Source organism: Rhinopithecus roxellana, chromosome 12, assembly GCF_007565055.1.
Source record: "Rhinopithecus roxellana isolate Shanxi Qingling chromosome 12, ASM756505v1, whole genome shotgun sequence".
Lineage (NCBI taxonomy): Eukaryota > Metazoa > Chordata > Mammalia > Primates > Cercopithecidae > Rhinopithecus > Rhinopithecus roxellana.
This window is the reverse complement of record NC_044560.1, coordinates 128,627,326-128,647,232: the sequence shown is the minus strand read 5'-3', so window position 1 is coordinate 128,647,232 and position 19,907 is coordinate 128,627,326. Positions and strand designations below refer to the sequence as shown.

Here is a 19,907-nt window from a genome sequence, read left to right as displayed (position 1 = left end):
ATGCAGACTAATATAAGTGGTAAGACGAGCAAAGTCTTCACCAAGATTGTACTCTAGGGTAGACAGCCAATAAAGAGATAAACAAACAAATATATCATGTAAACTTGACTAGTGATATAATGCCACGAAGAAAAAGAAACCAGTGGGAGGTATAGATTATTAGATACAGGAGTCAGGAAAAGTCTTTCCAAAGATGTTCCTTGTGGTAAAAATCTGAATAAAGTGAGACAGTGAGCCTGGTGGAAATCTGTGGGAAATGCCCACCATGTGGAGGGAAAACCAAGTAAAAATTCCTAAAGCAGGGGTGGGGGGGAAGCTTGTCTTGCCTGAGAAAAAGAAATGAGCCAATGTTACTGGAATGGTGTGACCAAGCAAGGGTAGGAGACAGGTTAAGAGGGCAGTGAACATAAGTAGTTTCTATTTCTTTACAAATGAGATGGAAAACATCAGGGGTATTCGAGCAAGCAAGTGACATGGTCTCATGTACATTTAAATTAAGTTTAAAGATACAAACAGAGTCCATATACGGTACAAATATAATTGAGGATTGTATTTGTATATAAGAAGCCTTAACAACAATAAACCTTCCTTCTGGAATAAATAAAGGGCCAAATTTCATTTACGTGATCCAAGTTACCCATTGCGAAGAACCCTAAAACGTAGTTTTATTAAGCTGGGCTAACACAGACAGGTAGCAAGTACAAATCACACTAAAAATATTCTTGAGTGGCTAAACAGTTAGCTACTGAAATAGGCTAGGCTGACCTACTGTACAACTATCTAAAGTCCTGAATGATTTTCAGAGATCACCCAAACTAGCCTAAACACTGTATTAGCTCCTTTGATTCCCCAATCTTCAAGAGAAGGCAGTATGGATTCCCTAAAATATCTAGTCACTCAGGGCATGGTGTAGTTTACTGGTTATCTACAGGTAAACTTTTGGATAACTGTAGGTGCTTCTACTCACCTATGTAATTCCAGAGCCAAGAAAAACTAAAATAAAAACCTTATCTTTTTTGTGCCTCCAATCCTATCTTCCCTTTTGCTTGGCTTTGGAATATACTATGATCTACAACAGGAAATGAAAAATTCAGACACATACATAGGAAATCTAGGTATCACTAACATCGAGAAAGAGAACATAAGCCCTAAGTTCGGACACTTTATGTATAATATATTGGGCTGGGTTTGGTAGCTCACGCCTGTAATCCCAGCACTTTGGGAGGCCAGGAGTTCAGACCAGCCTGGGCAACATGGTGAAACCCTGTTGCTACCAAAAATATAAGAATTAGCCAGGTGTGGTGGTGCATTCCTGTAACCTCAGTTACTCAGGAGGCTGAGGCATGAGAATCAGTTGAACCCAGGAGGCAGAGATTGCAATGAACTGAGATTGTGCCACTGCACTCCAGCCTGGGCAACAGAGCAAGACTCTGTCTCGAAAAATAAAACATATATCTTAAATCTGGCCTCAAAAGAAAATGACATTGCCCCATTTAATTTACAAGCTAAATATTCTTACTATCCAAACACAAATGGATTGTCCTATGCTATTGTGTCATTAACAATAGTAGGTTAAAAGTCTCTATGATTTGGCAAACAAACATATGAAACTGAAGAAGTAAAAGAGATGAGTAATTACAAACTCATTCAAACAACATTTCTCAACTTGGCTGCAGAGCTGGTCACCCACCCCCTGCTAGCCACTTGCTGGAAATAAAGGCATGTAGTGAGGTAGAAATATTTTTTAAAATTCCTATTCTCAAACAATAATATTCTTATTTCAGAAAATCTCAGGCAATAAAATATATATTTAGGCTGAATACACCAAAATTTTTCAGAAAAAGAGACAACATATATGAATTTTTAATCCACAATAATTCAAAATACATTGTTTCATGAATAAAGAAGAACAATTAAAATCCACTAATATAGTTCACTACTAGAAAAAAATCTAATAATTTTTAAAAATATATCTCCATTATATTCTTCATTATGGACAAGAACTGCAAGAACTTACTTCTCTATTTTCTTAGAAAAACTTTTTTTGTGGAAGGTTTTGTAAAATATGTCCCTGTTCCAAGCAGTGATAATGGATAAAATGGAAGGAAGGGGTGAGTCATTCAAACATGCTCCCCTCCTTCCCAGCTACCAGAAATGACATTACCGGAAACAGTAGCTAAGATAACATCCAAACACAATAGTTGTTCCATAGTATAAGCTCACAATACAGTTTAATGTAGAAAAGTACTATGTTTCAGATCTGAGTCTTTTCACTACTAAAGAAAAACATCATTATAATTTTTGAACTCCATACACAAAGGTAATTGAAAGTAAAATTTACTTACTTTGGCAATCTGCAGCAACACAATGCAGTGTTTAATTGATTCTACCATGCTCTATAAAAACAAAACACTGATTTTAGGATCTTGGCTCAAATAAAATGGATATATAATATTAAAGCTTAAAATATAAAAATCAATTCAATGTATAGTGTTTAAGTCTATACTACACAAGAAATATCCTCTTTGGATCTAGTGGGTTCTAGTATGCTGATAATGTCAAATGAAGTTATTCATTAGCAGTTCTATAAATTTTAACGAATGCCACAAATTATTAATTTATACTACATAATACTTTTTTTTCTTTTTTCTTTTTTAAGAGACAAGGTCTCACTATGCTGATCAGGCCGGATAGCAGTGGCTATTCACAGGCATGATTATCGCACACTACAGCCTCAAACTCACGGGCTCAAGCGATCCCACTGCCTCAGCTTCCCGAGTAGCTGGCACTAGATGCACATGCCACTGGCTCCAAATGGTTTTTCAACACTTCAAACAGAAAGACATACGAATCTGATTAACTTCCAGGTTCTTACATCAACAGCAGCAACCCTAAGAAATCTACCTAAAAAGTTGATGGGCTGGGTATGGTGATTCACACCTGTAATCCCACTGCTTCGGTAGGCCAAGGAAGGAGGATCGCTTGAGGCTAAGAGACCAGCCTGGGCAACATAGCAAAATCCCATCTCTACAAAAAATTAAAATAAAAATCAGCCGTGCGTGGTGGCGTATGCCTATAGCCCTAGGCTGAAGCAGAAGGACTGTCTGAACCCAAGAGTTCGAAGCTGCAGTGAGCTATGACTGCACCATTGTACTTCAGCCTGGATGACACGGCAAGACCCCTGTTTCTTAAAAAATAAAAATAAAAAGACTTTGATGGAAGTATGAAGAATAAAGGATCCTGTCAAAACACTGGTGAATCAAATTATTATTTTGCCTGTTTTAAAATTTTGAGCAAGGTACACATCTCATTAGTAGCCCATTATATAATGTCAGAAGTCCACTATATCAGAAAACTTGAATTACAATATATTTTAATAAGAAAGAAGCCAGTTGCAGTTGCTCATGCCTACAATCCCAGCACTTTTTTTTTTTTTTTTTTTTTTTTTTTTGAGACAGAGTTTCGTTCTTGTTGCCCAGGCTGAAGTGCAATGGTGCGATCTCAACTTACCGCAACCTCTGCCTCCCGGGTTCAAGCGATTCTCCTGTCTCAGGCTCCAGAGTAGTTGGGATTACAGTCATAAGCCACCACACCCAGCTAATTTTGTATTTTTAGTAGAGACGGGGTTTCTCCATGTTGGTCAGGCTGGTCTGGAACTCCTGACTTCCAGTGATGCGTCCACCTTGGCCTCCCAAAGTGCTGGGATTACAGGCGTGAGCCACCGTGCCCGGCCAATCCCGCCACTTTTGAAGGCTGAGGCAGGAGGATCGCTTGAGCCCAGGAGTTGAGACCCAGACAACATAGTAAAACCCTGTCTTTAAGAATCAAAGAAATTAATTTTTTAAAAATATGAAATAACGTATCCATTGTGCGTGGATGACACCTTTTATCCAAGGTTTCAGACAAGACCAGAAACAGGTAAATGGTACATGAAGTCAATTTCAATTAAGGAGCTTATTCTATTAGCATTATTTTAAATTCCTTTAGAAAATAATCAATGCTTAAGCACCCCTGTATAAATTCATAAAACTAACATTTCAATTGCTGTCATCAATAGTGGCAGCTTAAAATAGAAATAACATTTTTAAACATTTTCTAAGGCAAAGTCAGAGTATCAAACATATAACTTACATTTGTTGTCTCTTTGAGAGTTTCAATTTTCTGTGAAAAATAGTAAGTTTAAACAGAAATATCAGAAGGACAAAGAAGCACAGTTGTTTTTTACTGGCTAGTCATTTAAAGAATTTTACCAAAATGTACTCATTCTAAGCGAGTACAAACAAGCTGGAAAGGGGGTACTTTTTGTTATATTTTGTTTTTTATCTAAATCAATTATTTGTATAAAAATTCCAGACATTTTATGAATTATATACCCTCTTTAATAAAATTCATGTGATTCAATTTAAGGTTTGTAAGAATAATATAAAACATTCTTATTCCTGGCTGAGCATGGTGACTCGAGCCAGTAATCCCAACACTTTGGGAGGCCGAGGAGGGAGGATCATGAGGTCAGGAGATCGAGAACCATCCTGGCCAACATGGTGAAACCCCATCTCTACTAAAAATACAAAAAATTAGCCAGGCGTGTTGGCGTGCACCTGTAGTCCCAGATACTCGGGAGGCTGAGGCAGCAGAATGGCGTGAACCCGGGAGACAGAGCTTGCAGTGAGCCGAGGTCGCGCCACTACACTCCAGTCTGGGTGACAGAGCAAGACTCTGTCTCTCAAAACAAAACAAAAAACAACAACAACAACAAAAAATTCTTATTCCTTACCTGAAAACAAGTTTTGGTTTTTCTATGAATTTCACTTATTTTGAAATCACATTTATCTTTCCTAAGTTGTTTTAAAATGACATGGGCCTGAATCCCAAAACTAAGAATAAAAAGTGAGTTAGAACATGAGTTACTATTAACAGGTATAAAAGAGCCAAATGCAAGGCTATATAGTCAACAGAAAAGCAAAAAAAAAAAAAAAAAGAAACATAGCCAAGGAGAGGAAAAATGTTAATTAGAAAAAAGACAATATGCAAACTACAAAGTAGCTGTCAGAAAAGGAAGTGGGGGACAATAGCAGAACCATAATTAAAGCAGTATTTGATTTGTTTCTTCATATATGGCTTTTTATCTATTCTGAACATTCTTGCTGGTTGGTTTATTGGTATCTGAAGTGACCATATGTAAATATAATAACTTTCTACCTTCAACATATGATACAGGAAAAGGAAATAACTTACTCCTAGGAATATGATACAGAAAAGGTATTATATTAAAACTCTAGGCTGGGTGTGGTGGCTCACAACTGTAATCCCAGCACTTTGAGAGGCCGAGGCGGGTGGATCACCTGAGGTCAGGAGTTTGAAACCAGCCTGGCCAACATGGTGAAACCCCGTCTCTACTAAAAATACAAAAACTGGCCAGGTGTGGCACATGCCTGTAATCCCAGCTACTTGGGAGGCTGAGACAGGAGAATCGTTTTAACCCAGAAGGTGGAGGCTGCAGTGAGCTGAGATCGTGCCACTGCACTCCAGCCTAGGCAACAGAGTAAGACTCTGTCTCAAAATGAAACAAAACAAAACAACCCCCACAACTGGGTACATTATCCTTTTGTTTACTTATGAAACCATAACAGAAATTTATCAGAAAAGTACCCTTGAGGTCCATATGGCAGTAATATTATAGTAGGTCAATCATATTATTATAATAAGTAAAAACACACTAAGGTACTTAGTCTTCTCCAAAAGGCTGTGGAATTTACAATTTTTAACGTCAAAATCATGGTTATGGAAGTTACCTTTCTCTGTTCATCTTCTTTGCAGTTTTGAAGCTTGTCATCAAAAAGCTACAAGATTTTTAAAAATGGTTATAGTATCAAGTCACTTTACTACACCATGTACATTCACTAAACACAGAAAAGCAAACATTAGTTCTTTTTTTTTTGATGTTCATATGTTTAATTCTCATGCCAACTGTTTCTGATGAAGACAGCATTGTGCTTTATGCGAGAATGAAAACCTCAAAATAATCACCATAAAGCTTCTAAGACTTATGGGAGAATAAACTAGGATGGTCCACAGATATAAGATGAAATCCACAATGTTGGAATTATAAATGTTTAGAGCAGCCCAGACTAGAAGACAAGCCCAAACCACCATTAGAAGAATGAAATACGATATGGTCCAAGATGTATCCTTAAAGTTTTGTCTCAACCCTCAGTCTGAATTGTGAGGATTGATCTTCAGTTCAGTCCAGCCAGCAGAAATTGACTTCAGTACAATGATTGCAGATGACATGTCTAATTATGATGAAGAAGGAGCATGGCCTGTTCTTATTGATGACTTTGTGGAATTTGCACGCCCTCAAATTGCTGGGACAAAAAGTACAACAGTGTAGCACTAAAGGAACCTTCTAGAATGTACATAGTCTGTACAATAAATAAATAAATAAAACATTAGTTCTTAAACACATTTCGTCCAGGGATGATTTATATATTATTTTCAAGACAACATGTATTTTTTTTCAAGGCACTCAATCGAAGTCAAATTCTACTGTATCAAATTCTATCATATGAAATCATTTTAACTGGTCAAGATCAGTCACTCCGGAAGAATTATAAGCAAAAGAAAACAGATGACTTGTAAGAAATTGAACTATCGATTCAAACTTGAAGCTTTTTTCTGCTTTGTTTTCGAAGTTTATCAACAGTCCTTTTCCCAGCACCTCTGCTTTTAATTAATTTTAAGTAGGAACTGAAGGAGACAATTCATTTCAGTAATGATAAAGGAGGTAGAAAAATCACTTCCCCACATTCCATCTCCCTCAAATTAAAAAAGTGTTAGAAACTGAGCTGCTAGGCAGGGCACGGTGACTCACGCCTGTAATCCCAGCACTTTGGGAGGCCGAGGCGGGCGGATCACGAGGTCAGGAGTTCGAGACCAGCCTGGCCAATATGGTGAAACCCTATCTCTACTAAAAATATAAAAATCAGCCAGGCGTGGTGGCAGGCACCTGTAATCCCAGATACTCAGGAGGTTGAGGCAGAAGAATTGCTTGAACCCGGGAGGAGGAGGTTGCAGTGAGCCAAGATCGTGCCACTACACTTCAGCCTGGGTGACAGAGAGAGACTCCATCTCAAAAAACAAACAAAAAAAGAAATTGAGCCACTAAAACACAGTTTCGTGGAAATTTTAAACAGAATATGAACCAAATCTCGCCTTATTTTTTTCTAATTATGCCTATATATTTACCTTTTTCTTAATGACCAAAAAAGCATTATGTAAATATGCTGTTTACTAATATAATTAGAGATAAAGACCTTTGAATAAGTCACCTATCAAGTCTGCTTTAAAAACTGCTGAAGAACCACATGAGGGCTGTAAATTAACATCAAGTAACTGTTTTTACTAAAAAATCAATTTCAGTAACATTTTCTATTTATATAAATTTAATATACAAACTAATGCCATACCTTTAATTGTTCAATCAAGATTTGTAGGTAAGCGTCAGCTTCTGTAAGTTTCTTATCAAAATCTTGGACACTAGGAACAAATCCTGAATCCAAACCCTAGAGAAAGAGAGAATTTGCAATAAATCTACCAGAACCCAAGCAATGTTTAATAGTACACAAAATACTTCTTCCTTCATATATGAAGACATTTCAAGTTTTAAAATACAGTTCTACTTCGACACAAATAATGGGTCTATTTAAGTGTTAGGTCTATTTAAATAGTGGTAGATCAACCTTCCTCATTAACTTGGAACACTGCTTCCCTTCTCATCTGTTACACATGCTGCTGCTCAAACTGGATTTACTCTTCTCTCCAGAATCACTTTATCTCCCCCAAACCCTGTAATTGGCTCCCAATCGCCATCAGAACAACAGTAATTTAACAAAGGAACATAAACAAAACCCACCTATGTTACATCCTATTTTCCCCCTTTTCGTTCAGTTCATTCCTCCCTTCCCTAAATGTTAACTTCATATTCTTACTGTTTGGTTCTCCCATTCCTCAACTCACCCCATGATCTCTGAAGTTTTCCTCCCTCCTCCCCTACTAAAGAAAGAACCTCTAAATTTTCTCCTCTTCTAAGAAGTGGCCCCCCTCTAAGTGAAAGTAACAACACCTCTCCTAGTCAAGTTTCCTACTCACTTTCACCCTTGGTGTGAACAGTACACTTAGACAGGGTATAGATGTTTATTTATTTAGAAGGCCTACTTATTTCTCAGTCTAAAAGTGCATCATTTGCATGTCCTACTTTTTGCATACTTAAAGAGTTTAAGCTCCAAGAGCACTGGATTCTTATGTTTTAACTTTAGCCAAAAGAAACCTTTGAGTTCTTAATCATCTCTGACTAAAAAATACATCAATCCCAGGTGTAAAACACAAAACAGTTGGAGACAATATGACAATCACCATGCCACATTTTCATGCCCAGTCATCATACTGTTAAGCAGGGGACTGAGGGTTAGGAACCGCTATCATAAAAATCCCAACCCAACCACAAAATTCTGTACTAAATGGGTAAAATATACTTGATCAACATATCCATCTCACACTTGACTTTCACTTGTCATCTCCTCCCTGCCTTTGCCCAAAGCATGCTGATTATTTTCACATTCTCATTTTAGTAAACTGAAGCCAAAGTTTATTTTATATCACAGCAACACCTGATCTTTGTATACTTTATCATTAAAGCACTTTTACAACCATTATCTCAAAATACCAAATTGAGATGTTATGGTATTATGGAAACAGCAATGCGCTGGCAAATCTGGTTTCTAATTCCAGTGCATTCACTAACACAATATTGTGGCTGTCTAAACCTCGGTTTTCTTACCTGCCAAATATGGGCATCCTCTTCCTCCTATTATTAGTACAGCCGCTACTACCTCTACTAAAGACAGCAACTACTACTAAAGACAGTGACACTATCAATTACTACTATTATAGTACTTCTGTTGCTCTCCCCAAACTAAAATTCAAAAATTCGGAACCAAAGAAAAAATAAAATTTAATTAAAAATCTAAGTCCTATTAAGACCATGGGAAAAATCAACTCATCTCATAATTTGTTTTCTTTTTCCAATTCAAAAGTGATAAATATATCTGCTTGTTTTTTACATACGTGTCAAGAAACTGTTTGACGATGAGTATTACAAAGCCCCTTCCCAATGAGAGATGACATGTACAAAAACAAAGTTGAAGAAAAAAAAAATCTTAATAAACAATGTATACAAAATCCAGATATATTTATAAAACTGTGTTTAGACATCTTCATTTTTAAAGATAACCCAAAGAAGTTTCTGTTAGAGACATTTAAAATATATAGTTTGGTGATAAAAGATACAGAAATGGATAAATACATCATATTTCATAGATATTAGAGTGCTGCCCTATCAAAGAAAGGAGCAATTTATTTCCATGTTACTGTGCCACAGAAAAATCAGGACTGTTTGGCTGGTTTTTTGGTTTTGTTTTGTTTCACACAGCAATGTAACATGATTATCAATAATTAAACTATCAAGACACAGCTAAAATCAGCTAAATACATCGTTTTTAGTAAATATTTTAAAAGGTTAATGGCATATTCATAAATGAACAAAAAAGCATCTAAACAAGAGGGGAAAAGTGATCTTTAAGTATTTTCACTCTTCTGAATCCATTTAGAATTAATATTGTAAAAATCTAACTAAAACATCCTTTTTAAACAAATTACCGATTAGATTAAAAATTGTCGAGTGACTGAATGGAAACAGATTTAAATTACTGCTATCTGAACCCTACCTAAATCAATTCTTCAGAAACAACCTTTTGATGTTCATAGAATCATATAAACCTCACCTTGACTCTCTTCTTAAGACTTGCCTCTGGATAGTCTTCTACAACCTTCTTTTAACCCTAGAATAAATTTCACACTTCACAAGGTCCAAGCTAAAGATCTACTCCTCAACCCATTTTTCTTTAGGTAATATATAACCAGAGGTTTATAATGACAGTCCCAGAACTGGCCCAATCATCCTTGCATAGTAATGCACAAATTTTTCATGTACTTAAAAGAAAAATCTATGTATACAGTTGCCCCATCTGCAACCAATAAAATATCATATAAAATTCATCAACAACATGAACAAGTAGTTAACAAGTGTTTTCTCAAATCTAGTAAAACTAATACTCTAGAAGAAAACACAAGTATGACTTTATATTGTGACTTACAGCATCAGTCACCTAATTCAACCTCCCATTCACAGAAGTTCTTTTCCTAACATCTTTGAAAGCCATCTAGTCTTTTCTTAAGTATCTCATGAGATGAGAAACCCATTACTTCCTAATGTAGATTATTTCATAAAAATTCTCCTGAAGTATTAACTGTTCCTCTTTCTATTCAACATTTACAACACTAAGTCACAACACTTACTCATATTAATCCTTTTTAATGCAGTTTTATTTTTATTCATTTTGTGAGACAGGGTCTTGCTCTGTCACCCAGGCTGGAGTGCAGCAGTGCAATCAGGGCTCACCGCAGCCTCAACCTCCTGAGCTCAAGGAATCCTCCCACCTCAGCCTCCCCAGGAGCTGGGACTACAGGGATGTGCCACCAAGTCCAGATAATTTTTTATTTTACTTTTTTGCAAAATAAAATAAAAACTCCTGAGCTCAAGCAATCCTCCCACCTCAGCGTTCCAAAAAGTGCTGAGATTACAAAGTGTGGGCCACTGTGCCTGGCCAAGTTTTAAACAGGACTAAGAATATAGTCCTTTACCATATTGAGGGTGGTCTGTCTTTGAAAAGAACTGAGAATAGGGCAGATCCTTTCAGACAAGAGTGTGACTTCATACTTCTTACAGTAGCTTTTGAGAACAAGTTGGGAGTCAAGTAGATACACATTCTAGTACTCTGTATTTGCTCTATCTAACATTTATCACATTTTATCATAATTAAATACCTGAGTGACTTCTCTGAAGGATTAAAACTCCGCAAGGGCAGAAACTATGCCATTCATTAATCACTATACCCATCAGGGCCAGCTCAGTGTTAAATGAAGACACATGGTGCTGGCTACAGTGACTGGAAATTGTTGATGCCACAACATGGGTCTTCCTCATGACCTCTTCTCCCCGAGATTTCTCGTGCCTTTCTGTTCTCTTTCTCCTATTCTCTAATCCCTCAAGTCTTTTCTCCACGTTGTCTTTCCTTCTCTTTTGTCCAGGTCCTTCAGTAGTAACTGAAGGGATTATGTCACATTATTGGCACTCAGGACCAAAGAGGTTGCTGCTCTTTGGTTTATTACACTGATGTGAGCCACAGCTCTAATTAGATGATTCCTGTATGAATTCATTTAAAGTTTAAATTATACACAACAGTTATAGAGAAATAAAGACAAAACGGTCTGTGATATAACAAGAAATTAAATTAGAAGAATCTCAATAGAAATTAAACTTCAATCTAACCATAAAATTTAGAAATCTATGTAAAGAAAAACTACTTCTGTGGCGAGTATGCTAAAAAAAAAATAGTCTCTGGTTTTCAAAAACACTTTATTCATAAAGCTACTGTAGCCTGGGCACAGGGTAAGACCCCGTTGAAAGGAAGGAAGGAAGGAAGGAAGGAAGGAAGGAAGGAAGGAAGGAAGGAAGGAAGGAAGGAAGGAAGGAAGGAAGGAAGGAAGGGAGGGAGGGAGGGAGGGAGGGAGGGAGGGAGGGAGGGAGGGAGGGAGGGAGGGAGGGAGGGAGGGAGGGAGGGAGGGAGGGAGGTTGGGGGAGGGAGGGGGAAAAGAGGGAAGGGAAGGGCAAGGAAGGGGAAGGGGAAGGAAAGAAAAAAGGGAAGGAAAGAGGAAAGGAAAGGAGGAAGGAAGGAAGGGAGGGAGAGAGAGAGGGAAAGAGAGAGAAGGATGGAAGGAAGGGAGGGAGGGAGGATGGAAGGGAGGGAGGGAGGGAAGGAAGAAGGGAAAGAGAGAAAGAAGCAAAACCTAAGGTAGATACATAAAATCAAGAAGAATAACACATACTTCTATATCATCCAGGATCTATGTATCCAGTTTAATAGAGAGAGAAAGAGAAACATATACATCTGGACCAATTTAAGGGGAATTTCTAAAATAATGTACCTAGACTTGTAGAAGAATATCAAACTGCCTCAAAATTGTATGTCGGTACTTCCTACTACCTTTCTAATACTTAAGTTAAATAACATTACTTTTTTCAGAAGGAACTTAAAATCTAACAAATGTCAGCAAAACCAATTTTTAATTATTTTAGTTAGGACATTAAACACTATTTATACTTTACACATACACATAACTCAATGTTTTACCCCCATTAAAAGGAGTACTGCAAGAGAAGTCCCTGAAACTGTCTGAAGTACATATAAATTATAGTTGCTTTAGAGAGACACTTCCTTAGTAGTCAATTCCCGAGGCAGAGTAGGAGCTTTTAAAGGAATTCCTGCTGACAGAGGAAGAGTAATGAACAGTGGAGATAAAGGTGAAGTTCTTGAGTCCAGTATCTGGAAATTAAGAAACCTATGGGTGACCTGAGGAACCGAGAATAAGGTAGAACAGGAAGGCTGAGTAATAACGTTGTAAAAAGAAATTCACAAATGACTAATTATTTTCATATCTAATTTTATTTCACAGTGAAAACTTAAAGGATTAAGTGTCCTATTTCACAGTGAAAACTTAAAGGATTAAGTGTCCTATATGCAGTACTTTCTCTTATAGGGCAAAATCTTATATAATAAAAATATGTTGTAAAAAGAGAAAAAGAGAATATATTAGAAGTTATTCTTAGTCTCATAGAAAATTCAGAATAACAAGAAAAACAGGTAAGTTATCAGTAGTAGAATTGTAAAATAAAACAACGGCTTAAAAACTTAACAAAGGAAAAACAAAGAACAAGCCTCCTAATGAAAAATAAATGGCATGAATCTGGACAAAAGTAGACATTTTTTTAAAATTAGCAAACAAACACCCTATAAGAAAAGTAATGAAAACTTAGCAGGAATGTCATTTTGATTAAAATATGAGAATATTGGAAAGTTTATGTTCACAATTAGCAATTTGAGATGACATGCATCACAGATAAGCTTTCATCCAAAGAAAGAAGTATAGAGCATACTTACAATTCAATCACTTACAATTATTTTTGAAAATTCAAGAACTGGAGAGATACCAGAAGACTGGAAAAAAGCAAGTGTGGTACTGATCTTCCATAAAAGTAAGGAAAAGAGAGAATAGAAAGTTACCATGCTGTGAGTCTAACATCAATAATCAAGTAAAGGAATAATAAGAGAAAAATCTGTAACTACACAGAGGAAAGTAGGTACATGAGTAGCAAGTGGCAAATTAAAAAAAAAAAAAAAAAAAAGATTATGCCAAACATAATGGCTTTTCTGTTCCTTAGAAATTTAAATTAGCAAATTAAGTTTTTAGAGAAATGACATTTTGTCTCCCTACCAAAAGTGGGTTTGACGATGAAAATAAGTATATTAAAGAGACCAGAAATATTAATTATACCATGATTTTATGTGAGGCACACTAATTTGTGATTTCCTTGGATTACTGAAAATTTGGAAATATTTACAATCCCTATTGTCCCTGAGGTTTATCCATTTCTGCTAAGGGAAGAACAGGACTTAGAAGAACAGGGAAGTTCTGGGGTTAAGAATTTCACCTCTTTTAATCCTAAGGAATATTCAACTATCAATTCATTTGTAGTGAAGACTATCAATTCAAAAATATCCATAAAATTGAGCCTAGTATTAAACCTTTCCTTTCACTGTACCTTAGAGAAGTTATTTTCCATTTAAGCCAATGTCTTGATAATCTAAACCTTCAAATTAGGTTCTCTATTGTCAACATGGTAGCTGTACCTACCTTACGAACTGCTAGGTACCCCAAGAATGCCCTAAAAAATACGGTCTTTTTCTGTAGTGCTAAGTAAGCAGCTCTAACACCATGGATGCACAATGTATATTAAATGTTTTCAGAGTATTAAGTACTCTACTAGACACTTTCCAAGCTTTCTCATTTGATCACTGTAATACAGTAAGGTAGATAGATATTAAACCTATTTTATAAGTGCTTACCCAAATCATCCAGCTGCATTTTTTTTTTTCAATAGGGATATCAACCTAGTCCTCTGACCAAATCCATTATACTTTTTCTATTAAATCACAATGATGTCTAAAAGGAATTAATGACAGAAGGGCACTAAAATGTAATCTAAAAACTGCCTGAAGGCCCTTGACATAGTGGAAATGAGCATGAGCTTTAAGGACTCATATAGTTTTAAATCCTGAATCTGCAAATTTCTAATGAATTACCTGTGTGATCTAGCCAAATTACTTTTTCCACCTCCATTTTCTCATCTATGAGTATAATAATAAACTACTCAAGGTTACTGGAGAGATGAAATGAGTAATACATGTAAAGTAACAGAGTGGTAGGTGTTCTACTTCCCCTTCATAATTTGGAGCCTTAGATAACCAGGATTCACCACTATATCTCCAGGTCCTTATGTATAGAAGGCACTCAATGAGTACTGATGGATAAAAACAAAACAAATGAAAAACTAGATAATACTATAACATACAGGCAATTTTCACAGAGATCTACAATCAAGTAAAGGCTATAAGCATAAGTTAAATTGTATTCAACATCCATTTTAAAAACAAGCTATAAGTTGATGAACTCCCAAGAAGATAATAGAGAATGGTAATTTAAAAAGGAATAAATAACAGACAAAACAAGTGGTAAAACACAGTATGGAAAACAGACCAGGAAAAATATTCCAATTTGAGATGTTCAGGAAAGCACTGGGTATTATGACTGAACCACAAAAGGTAAATTGTACTTAATTATTACCTTGGTAACAAAGAATCAAACAATATAAATAAAGTTTTTTTTTCATAAAAGAATCTAATTTTTGAACATATGTTAGTGCTTTGAAAAACCAGAACTGCTTTTATCTTTAAATTTACAAAGAAAAGTTTATGTGTAATGGTCAGTTTCTGATAAAAAATAAATAACACAAAACAAATCTTAATTGCTCACATATAGTCCTGACAGAAATGAGCTGCTTTACAAACAGGAATCAGGTACAGCTAAAATGCATGAACTTCAATAATAACCCTTAACACAATTCCTTACTCTTCATGATACCCTCATCTGATACTAATACACCCTTTGACTTATAGAACAAAACACAAATACTAACTCCATAAAGTTATTTGGTTACTTAAACAACTAAACAATAAAGGTTTGTAATTGGTACCATTTTCCTCTATTTAAATCACTGACAGCTTGTCTTTCCCAGACACTCCCAATTTATTCAGCAAACCTATATGAAGAAGTTACTAAACTAACCAAAACAAACAAAAACCTTAAGTCTGTAAATAGGATGACCATATATTTTAGTTTGCCTGGGACAGTCAGTGTATGCTTGGTTGTCTCAGCAAAATTATTATTAGCAGCCTCCTTCACTCTCAAGTATCCCAGTTTAGGCAATAAATTATATGGTCATCCTCTCTATATAGGATGTAGCTAGCATTTTTAAGACACAAATGTCATGAAAGGCATATAAAATTGCCTCAGATGATTCAAAATCCACCAAACTGCCTTTTTAAAAAAACTGCAAAACCTAAAATGAAATGAGTCTACAGGTTGTGAATGCAGAAAGCAAGCTACAGAAATAAAACAGACACTAGAATTCAATGCAGTTAATAATAACTGAGTGCTTACCTTATGCTAGATAAGTAGACACATGAATAATATTGAAGTTGCATTTTTATGTAATTTTACTTACGCACTACAAGTTTCATTTTTAAAAATGTACACACACACACACACACACCCCTGAAATATAACACATGAAACAAAACACATGCAGTTACCCCTGGGGAATGGGACTGAGGAATGGGACATCTGAGACAGGGACTCTTAGTTTTTATCTTACACATTCATGTTGCTTAATTTTTTAAAATAAATATGCATTTATTTTATAATTTACATTCAAAAGCTTTAGGTAAAAATGTTCAGAAACTACAGGTTATGAACATTTTTAGAAAACTTTATAACCATTTTAGCATGCAAGGTCATAAGCATTATTCTTTGAAAATTATCTATAAAATTCTAAAATGTTTTCCAGGAGTAAATGTGGCAAATGCTAAAGCTGCTCAGATACACCTTTCCAAGTAAAAAAGTAGGATAACAAATGTATAATATCATTTAAAGGTAAAGCACGCACTAGCAAAAAGCACTTAAAACTTTGTAATCACCACTATACTGGAATAAATAAAATAATGAAGTGGCCAATATAACAAAGCGAGATGGCAAAGCTTTTTTTTTCCACATCCTTCCTGCCAACAACATGATCATGACTCAACATCCAAGAAAGCTATCTCTTAAAGAAGAAAACACCTACTACATCACACCACCTAACAAAGCACTGTTGGACTATGTAGTGACGGCAATCAACCAACACTTTTCTTCCGAGATACTTTAGTTGTTTAGGCTACTTGCAATATCTTTCTTAAAAGTCATGGGGTAAATCATTCCAGGATCTAAATAAACTCCGAGAGGTTTACTAGTACAGGATGAAAAAAAATATTCTTCCACTCCCCAACCTCAGATTAAGAGCATTTTGGAAAGCCTATCTGGAGTCTACTTTTAAGGATCCACCAAAAATGAGTAAATTTCCTGGAAAAGTGTTCTACAAATCACTAGGAAAAATTAACATTAAATATGTGAATTCTTAAACTGAGTATTCTGATAGTTCAAGTTTTGAAATAACCGCAAAATTTTTATAGCCTAATTCTTGGTGAAAATTTGATTATGAAATGTTTTCAAAAACAAAACCTGATATATTCATCTAACAAGACTGGATCTCTATAGCAGAATATAACAAATCGACAAATTAACACTGAAGGTGATAGCTAGTCAGACTAACAGATGATCAGTCACAGGCAAACAAAATAAAACAACAACCCTGAATTGTTGAATAGACTCAACAATTGTTCTGATATTTATCTCTTAGAAATTATATATGCCAAAGCTGTCTTCATATATCCGATTTTAGCTGCCAATGAGTATCAGAGGAAAACATATTCGATTTTCGCTAAAGTTATTAAAAAGTGCATACAAAATTACTGAGTTTAATTGTCAGAAATCTACCAAGATGATCTAAAATACAAGTCAATCAAGACAGGACTTTGTTTTATTCTCTACTATCTCCCCCACGCTAGTGTTTGGTTTGCAGCAAGTCCTCAATAAAAATTTTATAAATGAATTAAGGAATTATGCAATGTGCCTACCTGTTAACATTTAAACACAAAAAGTAATCAAGGAACTAGAAGTTCTTGCAGATTATAAATCAGAATATTCATGGAAAAATCATAAATAATTCATAGAGTTATTTTAAGGGATTTATTATATTGGTAGCTGTAATGTATGGCTGCTGAATTTTTCTAAGGCTAAAAGTTTTTAAGAAGAAAGAGAAATTGACTAGGAGAAAAAGACATTGAAATAAATGGTAGTAAAACAAGAAACAAGATGAGGCAATGACAATCTTCTTGTCTCTGTAAAAACTCATTCTCTCATGCCAAATCTTATCCTGAGCACATTTTTACACATACTATGCTAGGCCTTAGAATTCAGTATTACAATAATTATTTATTCACTGCGCATCTCTTATGACTATGGCCCTGTGCTGAATGCTTTGGGGATGCCAAGATGAAGCAGATACAGATCTAAAAAAGTTTCATTCTATTAGAGGGAATATATATCTGTCTACAAATAATTGATTCAAGCATGGTAAAATGTTATCAGAAAGGCATTAAGAAATTCAAAGGAGAAAGTTATAAGGATGAGAGCTTTCACAGAGGATGCAATTGAGAGTGTAGGATTTGGACAGAAATGGGATGGGTAAAGTATTACAGCAGTGGGCCCCGGTAGGAAACAGCATAATCAGATATAATGTTTGAACTTTTCTTTAATCAAATGACTATAGTACCTATAGAAGTGAGAGTAGGGCTAAGAAAACTAACAAGAGATGCTAAGGTACTCAGGAATTAGAGCTGCAAGTAGCCTGAAGGAACAAGGAAACAAGGTGCCCATTGGCCAGAGAAGGAGCTACTCAGTGGACATGGATGGCTGTAAGACAGTCACTGCCAGAATTGCCTCAAAGCACAGAAGGAGCAGAAGGAATAAATACTCCAAAGACCGTTTTTCCCTTCCATTTTCTGTCACTGCTTCCCATTTGCTAAACCCCAACTAGAAGCCAAGGGATAAAGGATCCCAGATGCTGCAAGCTGTAAAAGTCAGCTTCCTAGAGCACAGGAGAGAGAAGAGCAGAGAACAAATCTGCAAGAAAACGGAGAATAACCAGAAAACGCATACTCCCAGACTGAGGAGCTGGGAAGCACAAAGAGGCCAACTGAGGAACAATATTCTCTTACAGAAGAATGTATGATGTTTTTTGGATCTGAATGCTGAATCTCAAGGAAACCAAAATTAGTGGCTAAAAATGGGAATAAGTACTAAGGTTTGAGGGGCAAGGGGACCAAGGGATGGAGACTGCCAGAGCAGCATCCTGATTCTCTCTGGAGAAAAAAGAGCAAGAGTCATCTAGGCTGTGGTCCTAGTCATTCTACTCTCTACCTATGTGACCGTGGGCAAGTCGTTTGGTTTCTCTGAGACTGATTTCTCCATAACAACAACAAGAAAAAGAAGAAGGAGAAGAAGGAAGAAGGAGAAGAAGGAGACGAAGGAGAAGAAGGAGAAGAAGGAAGAAGGAGAAGAAGGAAGAAGGAGAAGAAGGAGAAGAAGGAAGAAGGAGAAGAAGGAAGAAGGAGAAGAAGAAGGAGAAGAAGGAGAAGAAGGAAGAAGGAGAAGAAGGAAGAAGGAGAAGAAGAAGGAGAAGAAGGAGAAGAAGAAGGAGAAGAAGGAAGAAGGAGAAGAAGGAAGAAGGAGAAGAAGGAAGAAGGAGAAGAAGGAAGAAGGAGAAGAAGAAGGAGAAGAAGGAAGAAGGAGAAGAAGAAGGAGAAGAAGGAAGAAGGAGAAGAAGGAAGAAGGAGAAGAAGAAGGAAGAAGGAGAAGAAGGAAGAAGGAGAAGAAGGAAGAAGGAGAAGAAGGAAGAAGGAGAAGAAGGAAGAAGGAGAAGAAGAAGGAGAAGAAGAAGAAGGAGAAGAAGGAAGAAGGAGAAGAAGGAGAAGAAGGAAGAAGGAGAAGAAGAAGGAGAAGAAGGAAGAAGGAGAAGAAGGAAGAAGGAGAAGAAGGAAGAAGGAGAAGAAGGAGAAGAAGAAGGAGAAGAAGGAGGAGGAGGAAGAGGAGGAGGAGGAGGTGGAGGAGGAGGAGGAGGAGGTAGAAATGGAATTAAAACTTGAAAATTATCTCCAGCTCTAGGATTCTGTGATGCCAACACTTCCAGGTAAACAACCAGGTTCACCGGGAGGATAAATTCCTAACCATATTGGAAAACCTGGGGCCTATGTATTCACCTTAATAAAAATTAATTTCATTTAAATAAACACAGTAAGAATTTATAGGCTCCAACTGCAGCCAAGTCCTCCATGGTATGACAAAATATGTCAAAACTCAAGCAAACTGTCATTTAGTGTAACCTTGAAACTGAGTGAGAAAGACTAACACAACCGTTTAAAAACATGCTCTGGAATGCAGAGAACACAAACAATGGAGTAAGCAGAATAACTCAGTTGAAGTGGCACATTTTGGAAAAAACAAGTTGTTCAGTCAATACAGTAAAGAAGCCAAGTTCCTAAAGGTGTCTCCAGAAATAAATGAACTCCAATATGGGAGGAACTACAGTTCTCTTCTCTCTCTCCTGCATGCGCACATGTACATACACACATACAGAGTAACCAAACAATTCATTAATGACACATGTATTTATTGAA

The 19,907-nt window shown here is 36.2% G+C and overlaps 1 protein-coding gene across 10 annotated transcripts in view; it reads right to left on the bottom strand.

Moving 5' to 3' along the window:
• Nucleotides 1-19,907, bottom strand: part of OSBPL9 (oxysterol binding protein like 9) — a 170,237-nt gene that overhangs the window by 37,424 nt on the left and 112,906 nt on the right. For 8 of the 10 annotated variants that reach the window (XM_010370406.2, XM_010370411.2, XM_010370408.2 and 5 more), the window contains 4 exons: nt 7,467-7,562; nt 5,793-5,840; nt 4,132-4,161; nt 2,346-2,396 (listed from right to left, as the gene is read on the bottom strand). In XM_010370406.2, the coding sequence (XP_010368708.1) occupies nt 2,346-2,396; nt 4,132-4,161; nt 5,793-5,840; nt 7,467-7,562 (225 nt within the window). Of the gene's footprint in view, nt 1-2,345; nt 2,397-4,131; nt 4,162-5,792; nt 5,841-7,466; nt 7,563-13,130; nt 13,200-19,907 lie in introns of all 10 variants that reach the window. The other 2 variants (XM_010370404.2, XM_010370405.2) reach the window with 1 other exon arrangement.